The sequence below is a fragment of the Molossus molossus genome, unplaced genomic scaffold (assembly GCF_014108415.1).
Source record: "Molossus molossus isolate mMolMol1 unplaced genomic scaffold, mMolMol1.p scaffold_m16_p_15, whole genome shotgun sequence".
Taxonomy (NCBI): Eukaryota; Metazoa; Chordata; class Mammalia; order Chiroptera; family Molossidae; genus Molossus; species Molossus molossus.
Genome location: NW_023425350.1, coordinates 31,083,681 through 31,104,659, shown reverse-complemented (window position 1 = coordinate 31,104,659; position 20,979 = coordinate 31,083,681). Strand labels below are relative to the sequence as shown.

The 20,979-nt window shown below is 35.2% G+C and overlaps 1 protein-coding gene across 2 annotated transcripts in view; it reads left to right on the top strand.

Moving 5' to 3' along the window:
* SRBD1 (S1 RNA binding domain 1) overlaps nt 1-20,979 on the top strand; it is a 195,398-nt gene that overhangs the window by 46,657 nt on the left and 127,762 nt on the right. For both annotated transcript variants that reach the window (XM_036262838.1, XM_036262839.1), the window contains 2 exons: nt 2,562-2,652; nt 3,337-3,444. In XM_036262838.1, the coding sequence (XP_036118731.1) occupies nt 2,562-2,652; nt 3,337-3,444 (199 nt within the window). The remainder of the gene's footprint in view (nt 1-2,561; nt 2,653-3,336; nt 3,445-20,979) is intronic.

Here is a 20,979-nt window from a genome sequence, read left to right as displayed (position 1 = left end):
CCAAAAATCTTATTATTTCCTCTAGTTGCAAAGATTTTCTCTTTATGGTTGTCAGAAGTTTACTTATGTTATTATTATTATATTAAATTTTGGCATAAATTCTGCTTGGGGTTTATAGAGATTCTTGCATCTCCTTTGGAAGTCCAATTACATGTATATTAGACCTTTCAACTTCCTCTTTCTTCTCTTTTTCATTCTTTTGTTTTATTTTCTCTTGATCAGGTTTAAGTTAGGTAATCCTCTGTTCTGCTGTCTTACCTGCTATTAATCCTTCCATGAGTTTTTTATTTCAGTTACTATGTTTTCAGATTTTGGGATTTCCATTTGATACTTATTAAAAAACAGGTTACAGTTTTATGCTGAACTTCTTTACCTTTTAACTTTTTTTGATCTTTTAAATTTTCTTTATTTTTACCTTCTATATCTCTTAAGGCATTTACTGTTACATTCATTTGTGCTTGTGCTTCTTTTGGTTTAGATTTTCAGTTCTGAAATAATGTTTTCTTTAATATCTAATTCATTCCTGAGTTCTCTTATCTCATTTCTGAGGTTTTCTAAGTCTGATTTATGTTATTCTCATTTTCTGTAATTCTTTTTTTTATTCTAATATATTTGGTTACAGTTTTTCTGTTTTGTGGGTGAGGACATCATACTAGTCTTTCTTATTTCTTGGTTTTAAAAATAATCATTCTATATGAGTTTCTGTTGATAAATGTTACATCAAATTAGTGTTCCTCAACTTTTAGGATGGATCTAGCTATGCATCTCTAGAAATGTCACTTGTACATTTTTCTAAAATTACCGGGGAAAACAACTTCTATCTATGTAAATAGAGATAATCTTATACTTACTGGTATCTGCTTCCTACTTGCTTTCTTCCCTTTTACCTAGACATTTTTTCCCCCCATGATATCCTTACTTTGCTCAATGTGGATATGATTCACAACAGTTTCTCCTAAGTGTGGTGTTTTGTGTCGAAAAGGATACTTTGAAGAATTCATAGAGATCAGTTTCCAATATTTTCTAAACTTATTGGGTAGCCTTTATACTGACCTATAAATTAGAGTATGCAAAGAACCCTCCCCCCCCCCCCCCCAAAACAAGTTTCAGCTCCTGTTCCAAAAAAACAGACCTGTTGTAATTTCCAGGGAAGTATCTTTTGACATTTTTGGGATTCTTCCCATCTTAGATTTATGAGATACTGTCTGCTTGCTCCACAGAAATACTGATGCATGTAGGTCTTAGTAGTTGTCAGTGCATTGTTCCCACCTGCTCATCCTTTGGGTTTTGTGGGGTTATTTTATTATGGATTGAGTCATGGGTTTTTAGATTTATTGTTGGACCTCCTCTTTTTATCCTATGCATATTTACAATAAATAGAAAGTATATTTTATCAGCTTTTTCTGCATCAATTGAACTGTCATATGGCTTTTATCTTTTCCTGTGTTTGTGTTGCTTATAGGATGATTCTTTTTTTAAAAAATATGTTTTTATTGATTTTTTTAGAAAGAGAGGAAGGGAGAGAGATAGAAACATCTATGTGAGAGAGATACATTGATCAGCTGCCTCCTGCATGCCCCCCACTGGGGATCAAACCCGCAACCTGGGCATGTGCCCTGATTGGGAATCGAACAGGGATCTCTCAGTCAGTGGAACAGTGCTCAATCCACTGAACCACACTGGCCAGGCTAGGATGATTCTTTTTTAAATTTTATGCATGCACGCACGCACACACACACGCACACATATACATGTTCAGTAAAACTTTTCCAAGAATTTATCCATTTCATTATTTGATCTAAATTAACATTAAGTTGTTTATAATAGTCTCTCTGTATCTTTTAAATCTGTTTTGAATCTCTAGTTGTATCTCCTTTTTATTTATAATATAATTATTTGTATCGTCTATTCTTTCTTTTTCTTGATTGGTATTGCTAAAAGTTTTTCTTGATAAGTGATTTTTAATTTTACTTCATTGATCTTCTCTGTTATAGTTTAACATTTTTATTTTATTAATTTATGCTTTTAACTTTGTCATTTTTTATCTTTCACTCTCTTTGAGATTATTCTATTGTTAATTTTCTAACTTTACTAAATCGGTCACTTAGCTCATCATTATTTCTGTTCTTTAGGTAGTTACTCTAACATTTTAAAATAGATGTACAGCTAAAATATAACATACATAAAAGCTCACAATTCATAAACATGCAGCTGAAAAAAATTCCACAAGGTAAAGAGATGCACATATCTACAACCTAAAGAAGAAATAAAAATATCCCATGTCATATATAGTAAATGTTTAGTAAATGTTAGCTTTTACTATTACTGATGTTAAGTATTATTAATCATTAGTAATGGTTTTGTGTAGCAAATAGAGTCCTTGTACCAGAACTTCATAGTGCTTAGGGAAGAATCTGATTTAGTGAATATGAATGATTCAGACTTCATTTTAAAAGACAGACCAGTTTCCTTTTCTGTTTCAGCTGGCTTAATCAAATCATTGGTATGTTATGTTTTGTAATGTCTTATAAATTAGCTTATTCTCTTTATTTTTTTCTAAGGTCAGATACTTCATACTGATGTGGTTTACTTGCATTGTGGACAAGGCTTCCAAGAGGCAGAGAAAATAAAGAGGCTTTTGCTGAATTTCAAGTATGAAAATAAGTAACCTTGGGAGTATTCAGTGGCTTAGCCAATCAGAGACAGCTTTGAAGCCCCTACTTTGGAGGGAGGGATTAAGAGGAATGCTCTGGTGAGAGGGAAGGAACCATGTAAACAATGCTGGGCAGATTGCTGGAGACTGTACATCTGGGGACTCCAGAGACATCCCCCTCCCTTCCTCTGCCAGCTTCGCCAAACAAAGGTGGTAATGTGAGCGAAGTGAGCATTTAATTTTTCGGTTTGGGCCTGTATTTTGTTCCTCCCTCCCTTCTTTTTTCTTTCTTTTCTTTTTCATGGATCTGAGGAACAGATGTGGTAGTAGTCAGAAGCTTCATTAATTATTTGACAACATATCACATAATTCAGTCATAATGTCTTTATCATGGCTTAGAATTCACTTAACCACATCTGAATTTGGTTCCTTCTAGATGGGAAGAAAGCTGACTGTTTTTGAGGTGTGTGACAGGAAAATATTTCTCCATTGCCTGCTATCCCAAGTGAAGAGGCAGTGTTTTTATTTTTATTTTACATATGCCTGTCTTCCTTCTGAAAGAGTGGAGAAGTTGCTTGGATGTTTGAGAGTACAGTAGTATTTGTACATTCTGTACATCTTCTGATTGAGTTAGAAGCATACCTTGAGCTCATCCAGTTTCTCCTTCTGTTTCTTCCTTGAAGCTGCAGCACGGTGGTGATTGGAAATGGAACTGCCTGCCGGGAAACAGAAGCTTACTTCGCTGACCTGATAATGAAAAATTACTTTGCACCACTGGATGTTGTTTACTGGTAAGGATGTCAGGAATGTTTGTTTTCTCTGTGAGGCAAAGGAACTTCTTAGGATCCTTCTGTGATGTTTTCTCCCTTCTTTTTTAGAGATATACATCTTGTTTGCCCCCAAAGTACCTCTTGCTGTTCACAAGAGCTTTGCAGAACCATGTAGAGTGTCTGTCTCTTGCAGAAATTTGAGTTTTAGTATCCTGAAACCTCTCACAGAAGCAGCAAGTTAGGGCCTTCTTGGTGTCATGGGATTTTCCAGGCTTTACACTGTGTGAGGGCTCTGTTTACCTAAAGACTACTAAGTAGGACTGGATAACTTAACCTTCTTCTCCCAGAGTTTTAAGGCCTATGAATCATTGGCCTTCAGACCTGAGAGCCAAGGTAAGTGTTACAAATTAAAAGCATTTCCAAAGTTTCTTTCTTATTTGTCTCGTTGTCACAAGCTTTCATTTTAGGTATACAGTTAACTTCTGCCTGGCTTTGGATTAGCATGACCCATTTCTCCATTCTTGCCCCCAGATCTGGAGCAGTTTTGCTTTCATTTGCCGTTGTTTTCTCACTTTTCCTCTGGACCTCAGATAGCCATGCCTACCTTTTCCAAACTAAATTAATGGGAATAACTTGAACATCAAAAGTTTTACTCATTTGTAGAATTGCCTAATAGTGAAGTTAACGAAAGTCTTTTGCCTTAAAACTGAAAACAAACAAACATTATTTATTTAAAGATATTAATGTTATTTATTATTGTAGATCAATTAAAAAATATATATAAGTGCCCTGGACGGTTTGGCTCAGCGGTTAGAAGGTCGGCCTGCTGTCCGGGTTCAGTTCCCGCTAAGGGCATGTACCTTGGTTTCGGTTTGTCCCTGGCCCTGGTTGGTCAAGTGGGTGGTGGCCGCTTGATGTGTCCCTTTCACGTCAATGTTTCTCTCTCTCTCTTCCTCTCTCTCCCTCCCACTTTACCTGAACAAAAAAATGGAAAAATGTCCTCAGGTGAGGATAAAAAAAAAAAAAAAATTGTGTGTGTGTGTGTGGTAGGATTTACTAATACCTAAAATGTTATTTATATTTTAGAGCACATTTCTAGATTTTTTTTCTTTCATGCATATGTGTGTACTGTGAAAAGGAGCTCACAGTGTTCCTGTTTTATAACCTTCCCATGCTTCCTTCCTTTATTGTTATCATCTTCCCATGACATCAAATGAACTTTACAAAGTCATTTAAAATTACTACAGGTACAGGCACTCCTTGCAGATATTGTAGGTGTGGTTCCAGACCACCGCAATAAAGGAAATACTGCAATAAAGCAAGTCACACAAAATTTTTTTTCTTAGTGCATATAAAAGTGGGCTTAACATTTTCAGTAAGCCATGTTGTAAACAGTTGTGCTGTCATCCAGGACTTGTTCCATTTATAGAGCACAGGCAAAGTAGATTCACATGATTCTTAAGGGCCCCAGAATTTTCAGAATGGTTAATTAGCATTGGCTTCAACTTAAAGTCACCCTAACCAAAGAGTCAGCCTGTCCTTGGAAGCTTTGAAGCCAGGTTTTGGCTTCTCCTCTCTAGCAATGAAAGTCCTAGATGGCATCTTTTTACAGTACAAGGTTGTTTTGTCTAGACATTAATTTTCAACCTTTTTTATCTCATGGCACACATAAACTAATTACTAAAATTCTGTGGAACACCAAAAAATGTCTCATGTTTTTTGCTGAGCTGACCAAAAAAAGTATAATTTTGATTCATTCCCACCAGACAGCTATTGTGTTTACTGTTGTAATTTTTTAATTTGATGGCCTAAGATAAAAGAGGTCAGCGTTCCTGACTAAATAGTCAGGTAGGTATCATATGTTTTAAAAATTCTCGTGATACATCGGTTGAAAATCGCTTGTCTAGACTGAAAATCTGTTAAGTGTATGCCACCTTGATGAATTATCTTAGCAAGATCTTCTGGAAAACTTACTACAGCTTCTGCATCAGCACTTACTGCTTCACCTTGCACGTTTATATTATAAAGACAGCTTCTTTCCATAAATCTCATGAACCAAATTCTGCGAACTTCAGACGTTTCTTTGCAGCTATCTTACCTCTCTCGGTCTTCATAGAATAGAGTTAGCGCCATGCTCTGGCGTAGGCTTTAGCTTAAGGAGTGTTGTGGCTGGTTTGATCTTCTCTTCAGACCACTAAAACTTTCTTCATGTCAGAATAAGGCTGTTTCACTTTTGTATTATTTGTATGCTCACTGGAGTAGAACTTTAATTTCTTTCAAGAACTCTTCTTTTGTATTCACAACTTGGCTAACTCTTTGAGCAAGAGGCCTAGCTTTTGGCCTGTCTCAGCTTTCAACATGCTGTCATCACTATGCTTAATCATTTCTAGCTTTGGATTTAAAGTGAGAGATGTAGGACTCTTCCTTTCACTTGAATACTTAGAGACCATTGTCAGGTTATTAATTAGCCTAATTTTAATATTGTGTCTGAGGGAAATAGGCCAAAAGAGAAGGAGAAAGATGGGGGAATGGCCAGTCAGTTGATCAGTGAGAACACACATTATTTATAGATTAAGTTTGCCATCTTACATGGGCACAGTTTGTGGCATTCCTAAACTATTGAAATAGTAACATCACAGGTTACCATGACAAATATAATAATAATGAAAAAGTTTGAAATATTGGGACAATTACCAATGCATGACACAAAAACAGAAAATGAGAAATGCTGTTGAAAAAATGAGGCCAGTAGACTTCCTTGAGTCAGTGTTACCGCAAACCTTCACTTTGTAAATGATGTAATATCAGCGATGCACAAGAAGATGAAGTATGCCTGTTGTATACTCTTATATTTTAGTCATTTTTTGTTGTTCAACAGCTGGATTTTTAAAATTTTCACCATTCTCAACAAAGGTATAGTGAATGTCCTTGCGCTTAGGGTTTGCGCGTATTTTTATTTCTTATAATACGTTTGAAGAGGTAGAGTACAGGTTTGAAGAGGCACCTTAGCACTGCTCCTACACCGAAAACTGCTTGACAGCCAAACCCGATCTATTACTTAGATTATTTCCGCACTACATTTCCCCCCGTTCTCAGTATGTTGGCTAATTCAGGATTCTGTTGCTTAAAAACATTTATATCACTAGCACATATGAAAGTTCAGATAAAGGGAAGAAAATAAAGCATTTTTTATTGTGAAATATATCAAAATGTACCAAAGCATACAGAACCTATATATAGTTGGAAGAAGAGTAAAATGAACAGCCTTGTTTCTAGCGTTTAGTCTCCTTGTGTGCTTTTTTCTATAACCACTGTCTTGAATTGTATGGATTATAGCTTGTTTGATCATTAATTTTAAAGCTCCGTATTTTTAGAGCTTTTGAAATATATTACCATGTTGTCTTTCGAAATGACTGTGCCAATTTATACTCTCATTTACAGTGTCTTCCTTTGTTTCCCTGGGGCATTGGGTACTAATACTGTGCTGCTTTGCTCTGTCATTCTTTGTTTTAATTGCATAGCTGAAATCTCAGCAGCACTGCTTATTAGCTATTATGTGACCTTGGACAAATTACTTAACCTCTCTGTATATTTCAGTTTTATCATCCATAAAATGGTATAATAATAGTACCTACCTTATTGAATTATCTTGAAGGTAAAATGAGTTAATATGTATATATAAAGTGTTTATGTAGCATGTATCATATACTTGATATTATTAATGATGTCAGATATATTTTTATATGTTCATTGGCCATGTCTGGATTTCTTTGTGTATGTGTAAGTGGATTGTTTGTGTCCTTTGCTCATTCTTTGTTTTCTTTTGGAGGTTTTCATCTTGTTCATAATGATTTGTAAATATTTTTATATATTAATGATTGACCTAGTATAATTATTGCAAATTATGCAAATAATATTTTCTATTTTATGTTTATAATTCAAGCTTTATTTTGTATAGAATTTAAAATTTTATTTTCTCAGATTTATCTGTACTTTTTTGTATGGCTTTTGGGCTTTGTATTATTATTTGAATATAGACTGTTAAAACTTTTAATTTTTTTATGGTTGGAACTGTAACATACTATCAAGCAGATATATTTTTAAAATTAAAAATTTTTTGTCAGTTACAGTTTACGTTTAATATTTTGTATTAGTTTCAGGTGTACAGCATAGTGGTTAGTCAGTCATATACTTTAAATTGTTCCTCCTGATATTTCCAGTTTTTGTAGAAAATATGAACCTCTCATATTTAAGAATATCAAGTTGTTTTTTTTTAAGTGCAAGCCTCTCTCAACTTTTTATTTCCCTAATTTTCTTTGTCTTCTTCTGACTTTTCTTTGTGAGGTTACAAAAGCTCTTTATCCTCTCAGTTTTTTATATGATTGCTTTGAAGCTTTATTCTCTAAGAAACCAGAAATTCACCAAAGAGCCTTAATCAGCTTAGACAAAAGAAACAGAGATTAGAAAGTTGTAATAATCTGAGAGTAGGTTTAAAAAGCGATGACTGTGCATTTTTTCCATTTTTTTCTTAAGGCTTTTATTATCCAACTGTGGTATTTTATAAACAGCAGAGTCACCAAATTCTCCCCTTCCTTTTTCTCCCTTTCTCCCCCTTTTCCCTTTCTTCTTCCCCATTTTTCTCCTCCCTCCTGCCCTTTTTATTTTCCTCCCTTCCCTTCTCTATCTTCCTTAGTTCTCTTGTTTGATTATACTATATTGAAATCATCTATTGTTTGAAAAGTGGGTAATTTTCAACCGTTGATGTATCTTTAGTTTTAAATCTATTAATATAGATTTATTGACCATCATTTTAATATTTATTTGTAGACATATTTAATATAGTATTTGTAATGAGCTGAGGGAAAAGCCCCCCCACCCAATTTGTCACTGACAATTCAATCTGAATTGGTGTTCTTGAATCTATAGGATGATATCTTAGATCTTCAAAAATCTCAGCCATTACTTTTCAAATATTACCTCTGTCCCATTCTTCCTCTCTGATCTCCCTCTGAAATTCTAATCATATATATTCATACTTTTCACATTGTCCTCCATGCTTTTTTCCCTTCATGCTTTTTAGCCTCTCCTTGTTCATTTCTTGCCTCTCCGGGCTGCTTTGTGGTTGATTTCTTCAGGTCTTTTCTCCACTTCACTACCTTTTTCTTTAGTTGTCAGACCCATTCATTGAATTTTTAATTTTAGTTGAATTTTTCACTTTTAGAAGTCCTTATTTGTTAATTTTTCAGTGTTTCTGAGAGATAGATGACATAAACTGCACATATTTAAAGTTTTCCGTTTCGTAAGGATTGGCATATGTATACTTTAACAAACTGTCACCACAATCAAGATCATGAACATACAGATCCCCCCCCCACATTTCCTTGTGTTCCTTCCTTCCCTCACTGCCCCTCCCTCCCCCAGGCAATCTCTGATTTATTTTCTGTGACTATAGATTACTGTACATTTCTAGACTTGTATGTATGCTTTTGTTAGCTTCTTTCATTCAGCATCATTATTTTGAGATTTATCATGATGATGCATATATCAGTAGTTTGTTCTTTTTATTACTGAGTAGTATTTCATATAGCTAAATTACAATTAGTCTGTTCATTTATCTGTTGATAGATATTTGGATTGTTGCCAGTCTGAACTGTGACAAATAAGGCTGCATGAACATTCTTGTACCAGTCTTGGACATTTGCTTTCATTTCTCTTGAGTAAATAAGTAGGAGTGGAATGGCTGTTGTTGTATGGTAGGTATATGTTTAACTTAAGATACTGCCAAACTTTTTTCTAAGGTGGTTGTACCATATTACCTTCCCACCTGCAGTGTATCCGAGTTCCAGATTCTTCATATCCTCATCAATCTCCTTGGTATGGTTGGTCATGTAAATGTAGTTATCCTCGTGGATGTACAGTGATAGCTCATTATAATTTAAATACATTTCCTAGCAATTAATGCTGTTGAGCATCTTCATTTGCTTTTTTGCCATTTATATATCTTATATTTATATGCCATTAAAATATCTGTTTAGATATGCTTCCCACTTAAAAATTACATTATTTTTCCTCCTGTTATTGAATAAGTACTTTGTGTTTATTCTGAATACAAGTCCTATGTCACATACCTGTTTTTTAAACATTTCTCCTAGTCTGTAACTCGCCTTTCCATTTTTTAACATCTTTTGAAAAGCAACATTTTTTGAAGTTCAGTTGATCTATTTTTTAAATATAGTTTTTGTTTTTCATGTCCTATTGAAGTAATGTTTGGAAAAACTAAGGTCATTATGATTTTACTGTATGTTTTGTTTTGGACAATTTATAGTTTTAACTCTTTACTTTAGGCCTGTAATCCATTTAAAGCTAATTTTTATATAGTATATGACGTTCTTTTGCATATGGGTATGGATTATTCCAATGCCATTTATTGAATGATTTTCTTTTTCCCATTGAATTGCTTTGGCATCTTTGTTGAAAATCAACTGACCGCATACAATCAGATCTTTTTCTGGAGTCTGTTCTGTTTAATTAGTTTGTATGTCTTTATATTAATCTATGTATCTTTAATACCACTCTGTGCTGATTTGTAGAGCTTAACAAGTTATGAAATGAGATTGTATAAGTCTTTCAATTTTATTTTATTTTTTTTCAAAATTGTTTTGGCTATTCTAGGTCCCTTGCACTTACACATACGGTGTAGAATTAGCCTTTCTACAAATAAGCCAGCTGGGATTTTGATTGGAATTAAGTTGACTCTATAGTTTAAAGTGTGAATATTTGATGTCCATTCATTTAAATTTTTAAAAAATACATATTTTAAAAATGTTTTTATTGATTTTTTTTTTTTTCTTAAGAGAGAAAGGAAGGGAGAGGGAGAGAGAGATTGAAACATTGATGAGAGAGAAACATTGATTGACTGTCTCCTGCATGCCCCTTACCTGGGATTGAGCCTGCAACCTAGGCACGTGCCCTGACTGAGAATTGAACCAGCAACCTCTTGGCACATGAGATGATGCTCAGCCAACTGAGCCATACTGACTGGGCTTCATCCATTTAAATTTTTTTTTTTTTTTAGTTTTTTTTTTTTTTATTGATTAATTTTTGTTACAGATGATTCTCCTTTTTTCCCCCCACTGATTCCCCCCTCCCTCTCCCCTCCCTGCCCCTTCCCCAGATTGTTGTCCATGTCCACTGTTCATGCATACATGCGTATAAGTTCTGTGGTTCATCCCTCCCCCACCTCCCCACTCCTTAGGGGATTGTCAGTCTGTACCCCACTTCCGTGTCTCTGGGACTACCCCATTCCTCAAACTGTTATGTTCATTATACTCCACAAATAAGTGAGATCATATGAAATTTGTCTTTCTCTGTTTGGCTTGTTTCACTTAGGATGATACTTTCCAGGTCCCTCCATGTAGTCTCAAAGGATAAGAGATCTTTCTTTCTTACCGCTGCGTAGTACTCCATTGTGTATATGTACCACAGCTTTTTGATCCATTCGTCTACTGATGGGCACTTGGGCTGTTTCCAGATCTTAGCGATTGTAAATAGTGCTGCTACAAAGATGGGGGTACATATATTCTTTCTTATTGGTGTTTTATGCTTCTTAGGGTATATTCCTAGAAGTGGGATCACTGGGTCAAATGGAAGATCAATTTTTAATTTTTTGAGGTGACACCATATTGTTTTCCATAGTGGCTGCACCAGTCTGCATTCCCACCAGCAGTGTACTAGAGTCCCCTTTTCTCCACACCCTCGCCAACACTTGTTGTTTGATGATTTGTTGATGGCGGCCATTCTGACAGGTGTGAGGTGATACCTCATTGTTGTTTTGATTTGCATCTCTCTGATGATTAGTGATGATGAGCATTTCTTCATATGTTTCGTAGCCATTTGTATGTCCTGTTTGGAGAGGTGTCTATTTAGTTCCTCTGCCCATAATAAAAGCCATATATGAAAGACCTACAGCCAACATCATACTCAATGAGCAAAAACTAAAAGCATTTCCCTTAAGAACTGGAACAAGGCAAGGATGCCCACTTTCACCACTCCTATTTAACATAGTACTGGAAGTCTTAGCCACAGCAATCAGACAGGAAGAAAAAATAAAAGGGACCCAAATTGGAAAGGAGGAAGTGAAATTGTCATTATTTGCAGATGACATGATACTGTACATAGAAAATCCCAAAGACTCCACCAAAAGTTTACTAGACTTAATAAATAAATTTGGCAAAGTAGCAGGATACAAAATTAACGTCAAGAAATCGATGGCATTCTTATACACCAATGATGAACTCACAGAAAGAGAAACTAAGCAAACAATCCCATTTACCATTGAGGCAAAAAAATTAAGATACCTAGGAATAAACTTAACCAAAGAAATAAAGGACCTATTCGCAGAAAACTACAGGTCTTTGAAAAAAGAAATAGAGCAAGATATAAAAAAGTGGAAGCACATACCCTGTTCATGGATTGGGAGAATTAACATCATTAAAATGTCCATATTACCCAAAGCAATATATAGATTCAACGCAATCCCCATCAAAATATCAACGGCATACTTCACAGAATTAGAACAATTACTTCAAAAGTTCATATGGAACCAAAAAAGGCCTTGAATAGCCACAGCAATCTTGAAAAGGAAGAACAAAGTTGGAGGGATCACAATACCAGATTTCAGGTTATACTACAAAGCCACTGTAATCAAAACAGCCTGGTACTGGCACAAGAACAGGTATATAGACCAGTGGAACAGAATAGAGAACCCAGAAATGGACCCAAGGCAATATGCTCAATTAATATTTGACAAAGTGGCAAGAGCATACTGTGGAGTAAGGACAGCCTCTTTAATAAATGGTGCTGGGAAAATTGGACAGCTACTTGCAGAAAATGAAACTAGACCATCAACTTACACCCTACACCAAAATAAACTCAAAATGGATAAAAGACTTAAATGTAACTCATGAATCCATAAAAATCCTAGAGGAGACTGTGGGCAACAAAATCTCAGACATCATACGCAGCAGAATTTTTACTGACACATCACCTAAGGCAATAGAATCAAAGGAGAAAATGAACACATGGGACATCATACTCAAAAGCTTCTGCACAGCAAAAGATACAATCATCAAAACGGAAAGGCTACCCACTGTATGGGAGAGCATAATTGCCAATGATAGATCAGATAAGGGGTTAATTTCCAATACATATAGAGTGCTCATACAATTCCACAAAAGGAAGACAAAGCATCCATTTAATTTTTAATTTCAGTTATTTAGTTTTTTTCTAGAAACTTGATTATATTTTTAAATCTGCTTGATTATTCTTTTTTATTATTTTATATTGATTTCAGAGAGTGAGGGTGTGGGGTTTCGAAGGGAGAGAGAGAGAAACACAAACATCTATCGGTTGCCTCCTGCATGTGCCCTGACTGGGAATTGAACCTGCCACTTCTTGGTGTATGGAACAATGCTCCAACCAACTGGCCAGGGCTGCTTGATCACTTTTATAATTTTTGCTGTTCCTGAATATATTTTCAAACCTATCTTTTATTTGTTTAACCATACTAAGCTTTGTATTTTATAGTGTATGTGATAACTCTAGTATCTAAAATTTTTACAAGAGTGTCCTTACTGCTGGTTCTGCTTTGTGGTGTTTTGTTTCCTTTTCTGTTCAATTACTTTTTATTGAAAACTTCTTGTTTCCCCGGAACTTATCTGTGAGAATTCATTGAGGCTTGTATTGATTGTGTGTTGCTTCAGAGAGGATTTGCATTTGCTTCTGCCAGGCTCTTGCAGACAAATACCAGTTTGGGATCTCTTAAATTAAATTCTCTGCATGCTTTTTTTTTTACCTCCAAGGTAGTGTGAATTTAGGCTACAAACTAGAGAGATGGCTTCTGGTTCCATATTTTCATCAGTGATTTCCACTGTGACAAGATCTATTTTCATTGCAATATCCTGGGGGTAGGGGATAGTGACTTTACTTCTCTTTGACTCTTATTCTGGATGTTTAACCCTTTGGGATATCAGCTTTGTATGTGTGAGGGTAGTTGGGGAAATCTTTTATGAATACCCATCTTAGGTGGACTCTGGATTTTCTCTTCACCCTCTAGTTCTGTGAAGCTCTGTGGAGCCATAAGATAAAACATAAAATTCACCTCAGTCAACATATGTCCTCAGGTGAAACCCAGACTTCAGAAATCAAGGTTCTCGCCCTGGTCAGTTGGTTAGAGCATGGTCCCAATACACCAGGGTTGCAGGTTTGATTCCTGGTCAGGGCATATATAAGAATCAACCAATAAATGCATAAATAGGTGGAACAACAAATCAGTGTTTCTCTCTCAGATCAATAAATAAAAATTTTTTTAAAAGATTTCCAGCCCTGGCCGGTTGGCTCAGCAGTTGGAGCATCAGCCTGCGGTCAGGAGAGACCCGGGTTCAGTTCCTGCCGGGGGCATGTACCTCGGTTGCAGTTTGTCCCCAGCCCTGGTTGGTTGTGCGGGTGGCGACCACTCAATGTGTCCCTTTCATGTCGATGTTTCTCTCTCTCTCTGTTCCTCTCCCTCCCTCCCATTCTACCTGAACAAAAAATAGAAAAATGTCCTCGGGTGAGGATGATAAAAAAATAAAAATAAAAAGGTTTCCACATTTACCTTATTTAGCTTGCATCTTTCTTGCTAACTGATACATTTAAGATGTATAGCCTCGCTGGTGTTGCTCAGTGGTTAAGCGTCGACCCATGCACCAACAGGTCGCCGGTTTGATTCCTGGTCAGAGCACATGCCCAGGTTGTGGGCCCAATCCCCAGTGGGGGGCATGCGGGAGGCAGGCAATCAATGTTCTCTTTCATCGATGTTTCTATCTCTCTCCCTTTCCCTTCCTCTCTCTCTAATATCAATGAAGAAAAAAAATTAAAATAAATTTAAAACATATGTATTATATCTAGAATTTTTAGATGTTTTTAATAAAATATTGATCCAGGTAGCTAACCTTCTGTATTACAGGCAAACAGTGTCATTACTTCATTTCCTAATTTTTTTTTTATGCGCCCCAAGCGGGAACTGAACCCGGGACTCTCTGGTCTGCAGGCTGATGCTCCAACCGCTGAGCCAAACCGGCCATGATGATTTTCTATTTTTAATCTACTTTAAAATTTGGTGTTTTCAGACATCAAAGGCATAAATCATAAGGGAAAATTATAAGGTGATAATTTTAATCATTTTAATTTATACTTTGGTATTTAGAATTACTTGTTTCTTTCACTTTTCTCTGAATATGAATCCCTATGAAACATGTGCATGATGTCATTCTCTGGCAATTTAATATATATATTTATATTTGAAAACATCTTCAAAAGAGATTTTGGAAAATCCAGCAATGTACAAAGGGGAAAATAAAAATAATTTGTAATCTTACCATTCAGAGAATAGTATTAATATTTTTATGTAATTTATTCCTATGTATTTGTTTACTTATGCGTTCATTTATTTGACAAATATTTATTTTGTGTAAATGTTTAATCGAATGAGGGTAGAGTCAATAAGATGTAAGAAGAAAATAACTTTTTTATTTACTATCCCGATCCTTATTCAATTCATGTTTGGAATAGTTTTCATTCCTGGATAAAATAATGAATGGGTTTCAGTCTTTTCAGTACCTTAGTCATTAGAACAGTCTCATTTCAGTAGTTGAAATATCTTCTCCAGTGTAGTTATCAAAGCTCCAAACATGATGTAAATTAAATCCCATGTCAGGTCTGTTAGTTTCAGTCTGAGTTTACAGCCCTCTAGGTGGCCCAAATGCAATTACTGATTTATTCTTCCATGGAGGTTTTTTATTTTTTATTTATTTATTTTTTTGGTATGTGCCCCTAGTGGGAACCAAACCTGGGACTCTCTGGTCTGCAGGCCGACGCTCCAACCACTGAGCCAAACCGGCCACGGCAAGTTTTTGTTTTTTTTTAAAGAACTTTTGTTTTTGTTTTCTGAGATGTTCCCCAGCCAGGTCCTTGAACTGCTGTTCCTGAAACTTGGCAGATATCTTCTCTGGCTAGACCAGTTACGATTCTCCTTTCCCACAGCCAGACTTCAGGCAGGCTGTTCTTGTCTGGGTCACTTTGCTACTCAGTCCTCTTGGACAGAATCCCTTTAAAGGTACCTCACACTTCTTCCTGCAAGCCTGTTTGGTTCTTACATCCTTACCTACTCTCCAAGGGGAATTGGCATCTTATCTTCAGTACAGCTCTCACCCGTCTCTCTGTCTCTCTCTGTCTCTCTCTGTCTCTCTCTGTCTCTGTCTCTCATATGCATCTATTCCCTTTCTTATGTCACACTCATGCATTGATCCAGGGAGCCCTCTTTTGGCATGGATGAGTGAGCGGCACACTCCTCCACAAGAGATGTTGGAACAACAGGAGAAATACCACAGTATTCCGACAATGCTCTTAAAGAACATTTCTCTTTCAGCTCTTTGAATCCCTCCTGCCCCTCTCCTCATAAGTGAAATTGGCTGATTTCTAATGCTGGCAAAACAGACTCTTGGAACTTTACAATTAGCCAAGTATTGTTAGCACCTGACTGTGGTGGGCACAGCACTGTGTGCTGGGAGTAAGAGCAGTGAGCAGACAGAGTACCTTCTTTTTTGAAAGGTTAATCTAGTGGGAAAACAGATAAGGTAAATGTGTGTTTATGGATACCATGTCAATTAATGATAAATTCTATGCAGAGAATTAAAAGCTAGGTAAGGGATAGACTGACAAGAAGTGTAATTTTCAGGTAAATATAGGCACAACACATATTCTTATCTTTCAGTGATTGGAGTTCTGTTCATGTGGTATGGTACATGAGACGTATTTTAAGCAAGCCACCCAAGCTGAAGTAAGCTGTGATGAATTTATGCCCCTTTTTATCTGTATCATCTAGATTCGTGTCCTCCACATCCTCATTTTTCCATTTTATATGTGTCGGTACAGCCATGTTTTTCAAATTGTAGGTTGCAACTCACTGGTAGAAGGTGAAATCAATGTAGTGGGTCCCAACCAGTATTTTTTGTAAAGTTAAATAGACAGAAAATAGAGTAAGGCTAAATGTTGTTCAATGAATATTTGTAGGTTACTTGCATGTACTGTGTACTGGGTTGTGATATTAAGTGTATTTCTTATTGTAATGATGATCAGAAAAGTTTGACAAACATTGCTGTATGAAATCTCATATTTGAACCTTTAAAAATGCAAATTTAAGGGATAATATTACAGGAGTCCCTAATGGGAAGTTGAGAGGCTCTTAGAAATATCATTTGGACTTGCAAAAGATCCTTTTAAGGAAAGAGAATAGGGCAACAGTTCTCAGAACATATTAGGATATGTGAGCTACATATCCTAATTACAAACTACAATCCTTTCAAATTTTTCTGGAAAAGTTAAGTTAGTGGATAGACTTTTCCTCAATTAAATTTTCTCATGTCAAAGAAAACTTTCCAAACAGTTTATTAATACATGTCAATGTTTTTATTTATTTATTTTTGTTAATCCTCACCCAAGGATATTTTTCCATTGTGTTTTTTTTTTTTTTTTTTCCAATGGAGGGGGAAGAATTCAATGTGAGAGAGAGACATTGATTGGTTGCTTCCTACACGACCCCTACTGGAGCTGGGGATTGAACCTGCAATTCCCAGTCTTCGGCTGGGAATTGAACCTGAGACCTTTGATCCGTGGACCGACACAGTAACCTCTGAGCCAAAACAGCCAGGGCATACACGTCCAAATTTTATTGTAATTTTGTTACAAAGGGAAAGGCTTCTAGTAGGTCAATACAGAGATGCACCCTTGGTAACAAAGTTCTTAGAAAAAGAGAATGTAATGTAAGGTAATCACATTAGGAAAAAGACCAAAAAGGTTTGCGTGTCTGGTTTGCTAAGTCTACACCCATTCAAATATATCAGAAAATTGCTTAAGCATTCTGTTATGAATGCTATTTTTTTTTTCTAGAAGACGGCTGTGAATTACATTGCACATGAAATATTCTTTGCCAAACCAAGCTTGGATCAATTTTTATTTTACACTCATGCATTTTTCTTAATTTTTAAATGCCTGCTAGTACCTGGTATTTGATTTAGTCCTTGTATATTTAATCATGTTATTTTAAATGCACATAGTCCATTGTATTTTGAATATAGCACATTGACTTTCCAGGGTCTTTGTAATCAGAAAAAAATTGGGAGGTAAAAAGTAAATCAGCTTGAATGTACTGGCTGCAAACTTTTGATCAGGTGTGCATTTTAAAAGAATATATACAAAGCTGGAAAACGTATAAGTAACCACGGATACGTGTAAGAGAAAAGTCACCGATTTGCCAAAAATATACTGAAGACCAAAGCTTAAGGCCTGCAACCCTCTTTTAACTGCCTGCTTCCAAGTTCTAAATGTAGCATAAAAGACTTGTCTTAGGGAAAAATGAGTTAGAAAAGAGATTCCAGCACTTGTAGATAATGGCATCATCCTAACAGTGATTAAGAGAAAGTAGAATTGTTCAACTCCTCTTTTGATTTGTGAGATAGAATGATTTGGGGACTAAAAAGATAGAGTAGTATCAATAAAAGAAAACTGAATGTAACTAAAATAGGGTGCCAATAAGAGAGCTTCTGTTTCTTATTTTATCTTCTGGCTCAGATGAAACATTTTCTGGAGTTCTAGATGGACTTGGGAATAAAATTTTGATACCACTGTTCATAAAATTGAGAAATTGTGAAATATGGGCAGATGTTATTTTGATGTTCCAAAGGGGAAATAAGATAGATTATGCAAATGACTGTTGAATCTTGATCAGGCAAGATTATTATTAAATTATAAAAGGATGGTTTATGAACACTTAAGTTAGGCAGGAACAATAGAAAAATAACCGCTGGAAATCAGCATGCATTTCTTATAAATAAAACATTTTGGTCTTATTCCATTTCATTTTTGTTAGTAAAACTAGACTGGTAGACACATCTAGATTTTAGCACAGCTTTTGATAGTCTCTTGATACCTTTATGGAGAAATTATAGAATTAGAGATTTGGTTAGGTTGTTACCAAAATGATGTTAGTTATCTAATAGATTGATGTCTAGCGTGAGGTTTTAGGGGCATGCCACAGACTGTATTAGTTAACATTTTAATCAATAATTTAGTCAAGATTTGGAGGCATGCTTTTCAAGTTTCTGGACATTGAGGTTTATTAAAATCAGGATTAGAAAATATTTTGGAATACTTGAATTGTTGGGCCTAATCTAACAAAATGAACTATAACAGGAACAAAAACTTTTGTGATGCTAGAAAGAATTTTTGGTAGAGATTTTGATGGGATGATATCTGAGGCCTCCTTGAAACCTGACCAAGGAAGATTCTCTCAGAGTAACGGGCAGCAGACTTCCCATGTCCTGAACCACCTGGACATAATTTCTTTTGTTTGGGTTTAAAGAAATGTACTTCCCAACAATCATTAAGCTTCTATACAACTTAAGATATATCTAGCTATGAAAAGCTTATAATGTTGTGAAGTTAAAATGATTTTATATGGAGGAAAAATTGTGGTTGCTGTTACTTATTTCTGACTTACACGTGCAATGATTTCTGTTTTACATGTGGAATGTAGAATTAGTTTCTTTGTGTTTAAACATCTGTCTCCTCCATCTGCAGTTTCTAGAAATGATGAAGGTCATGAATTAGCCTTGGAACTTGGGACAGCCTAAATTATTTTTTGGATGTCAGTTTGATTATTACGCTTAATAACAAGTTAAGGTGATACAGTCTTTGTCTCATTTCTGTCTACAGTGATGGCTTGAGATACTGTGTTGTGATGATTTAGGCTTTTGTTGCCTTTCACTGATTGATATTCTCTCTTTCTGTGACTGTTATAAACGCTAGAACTTTGTTTAGAAGACTTCTTTTCTGGGATGTTTGTGACATTAAATAAATTTCAAAATAAAATTGTTTTATAATAAATATAATTTATGTTCATTTTGTTGAAACAGTCAGAATATTTTAAAATATATATATTTAAATAGACCATAATGAGGCATATTGGAAAGGAGGTATAAGAAATGAATAATTATGGTGCGTATAGGTATGTGTTTGGTTTTAAAATATTATTTGGATTTGGATTCAGTTTGACAGTTTCTGATCAAAATAAAATATGCTTTACTAGTTTCGTAAACCATGTGTTTCTGTATCCGTAAGTCCAATTTAAGTATCTGCAGGAGTTCCCTTAACCCACCCTCCAGCCCCCTTTAACTGTTGCCCCTCTTGCAAATCTTTGTTTATTGACTTAGATTAGAACTGGCCTAGAGCCCAGTGATGGTCATTTCTCGTCTTAAGGTTTTGGTTACAAATCTGCTTTTGTTGCCAGATCCAATAAAGATTCTTGATTGTTTTTGTTAGTTTTATTACAAGTTCTTGCCAAAGATACAGTGTATTATAACCAAAACAGATGTTCTATTTAGACAAGTGTATTTGCTATAAAAGAACTTAAAATATAAATTAAAAAACAATATGTTCAGCATTAAGGTAACAGTTGATGAACTTTGGGATTTTATGAATGTTTTTGATAACCTTTGGAAATGGAAGAAACAACGCCTTATTTTGAACAATTTTACATTTTTTTGGTCTATCTCAGCTTGTGTATGTGCAGTCTTAGACCCTCCTACAAACTAACGTTTTAATATGATCTTAAAAGTAGAGTGGAGTTAACCAATTTCATATATACATAATTTTGTTATTTCTTAAAGCATATATCAGATAAACATACAGATGTCAGTTGAGTACAAAAGAATCTTTTTAAATGTTCTAATGCTTATAAATAGGTAGGTGAAATAATTATACATAGACTTTTTCATAAATGGTGTAGTTGGTGAATTTAGCAACCATATTCTACGGTTGTAGTTTAGGTCATTTGGGACATTAACTGTCTCGGATTAGGGCCCAGTGCAGTCTTGATTTATGCTGATTGTGTGTTGTAGTGAACACAGGTGTGTAGTGAATACAGGATGCATGTATTTATAAGCTGTAATTTTAACTTTTTTATAAAAATCATAGTTCCTAGAATAAATTAGATGTGCAAGGGATAAAACTGCATTATTAAGAGACTACTAATGGAATGAGTTTTACTTTGAGATTGTTAACTCTTTGGCCTTTTCTTATTCATATTTTCCTCTTTTCTTTAGCATTAAATAGTTTGCTGTTTTTTCTCATCTTTGGCCAAAACCTTTAAAAGTGTATTTAATTGTTTATTGGGAAACATTGAAGTATTTTTATATTAGAACAGTTTGGGTTGTCCAGAATCACTATGGTTCCCTCTCTCATTTCAATTGCATTAGAAGAATGCAAAATTGCTAGAATCCGTTGTTTTTGAGATCCTTTTTATTTGGTTATATAGGACTTGAAAATTCTCTGGCCAGAACTTGATATTTGCAAAAAGAGTTTTTGAATACATCTTATTTGTGTTTTATATGTGTGTGTGTGTATGTGTGTTTAGGGGCAAATCTTTTGATTCCAGTGTATTATATGTGGCTCAATCTTTGT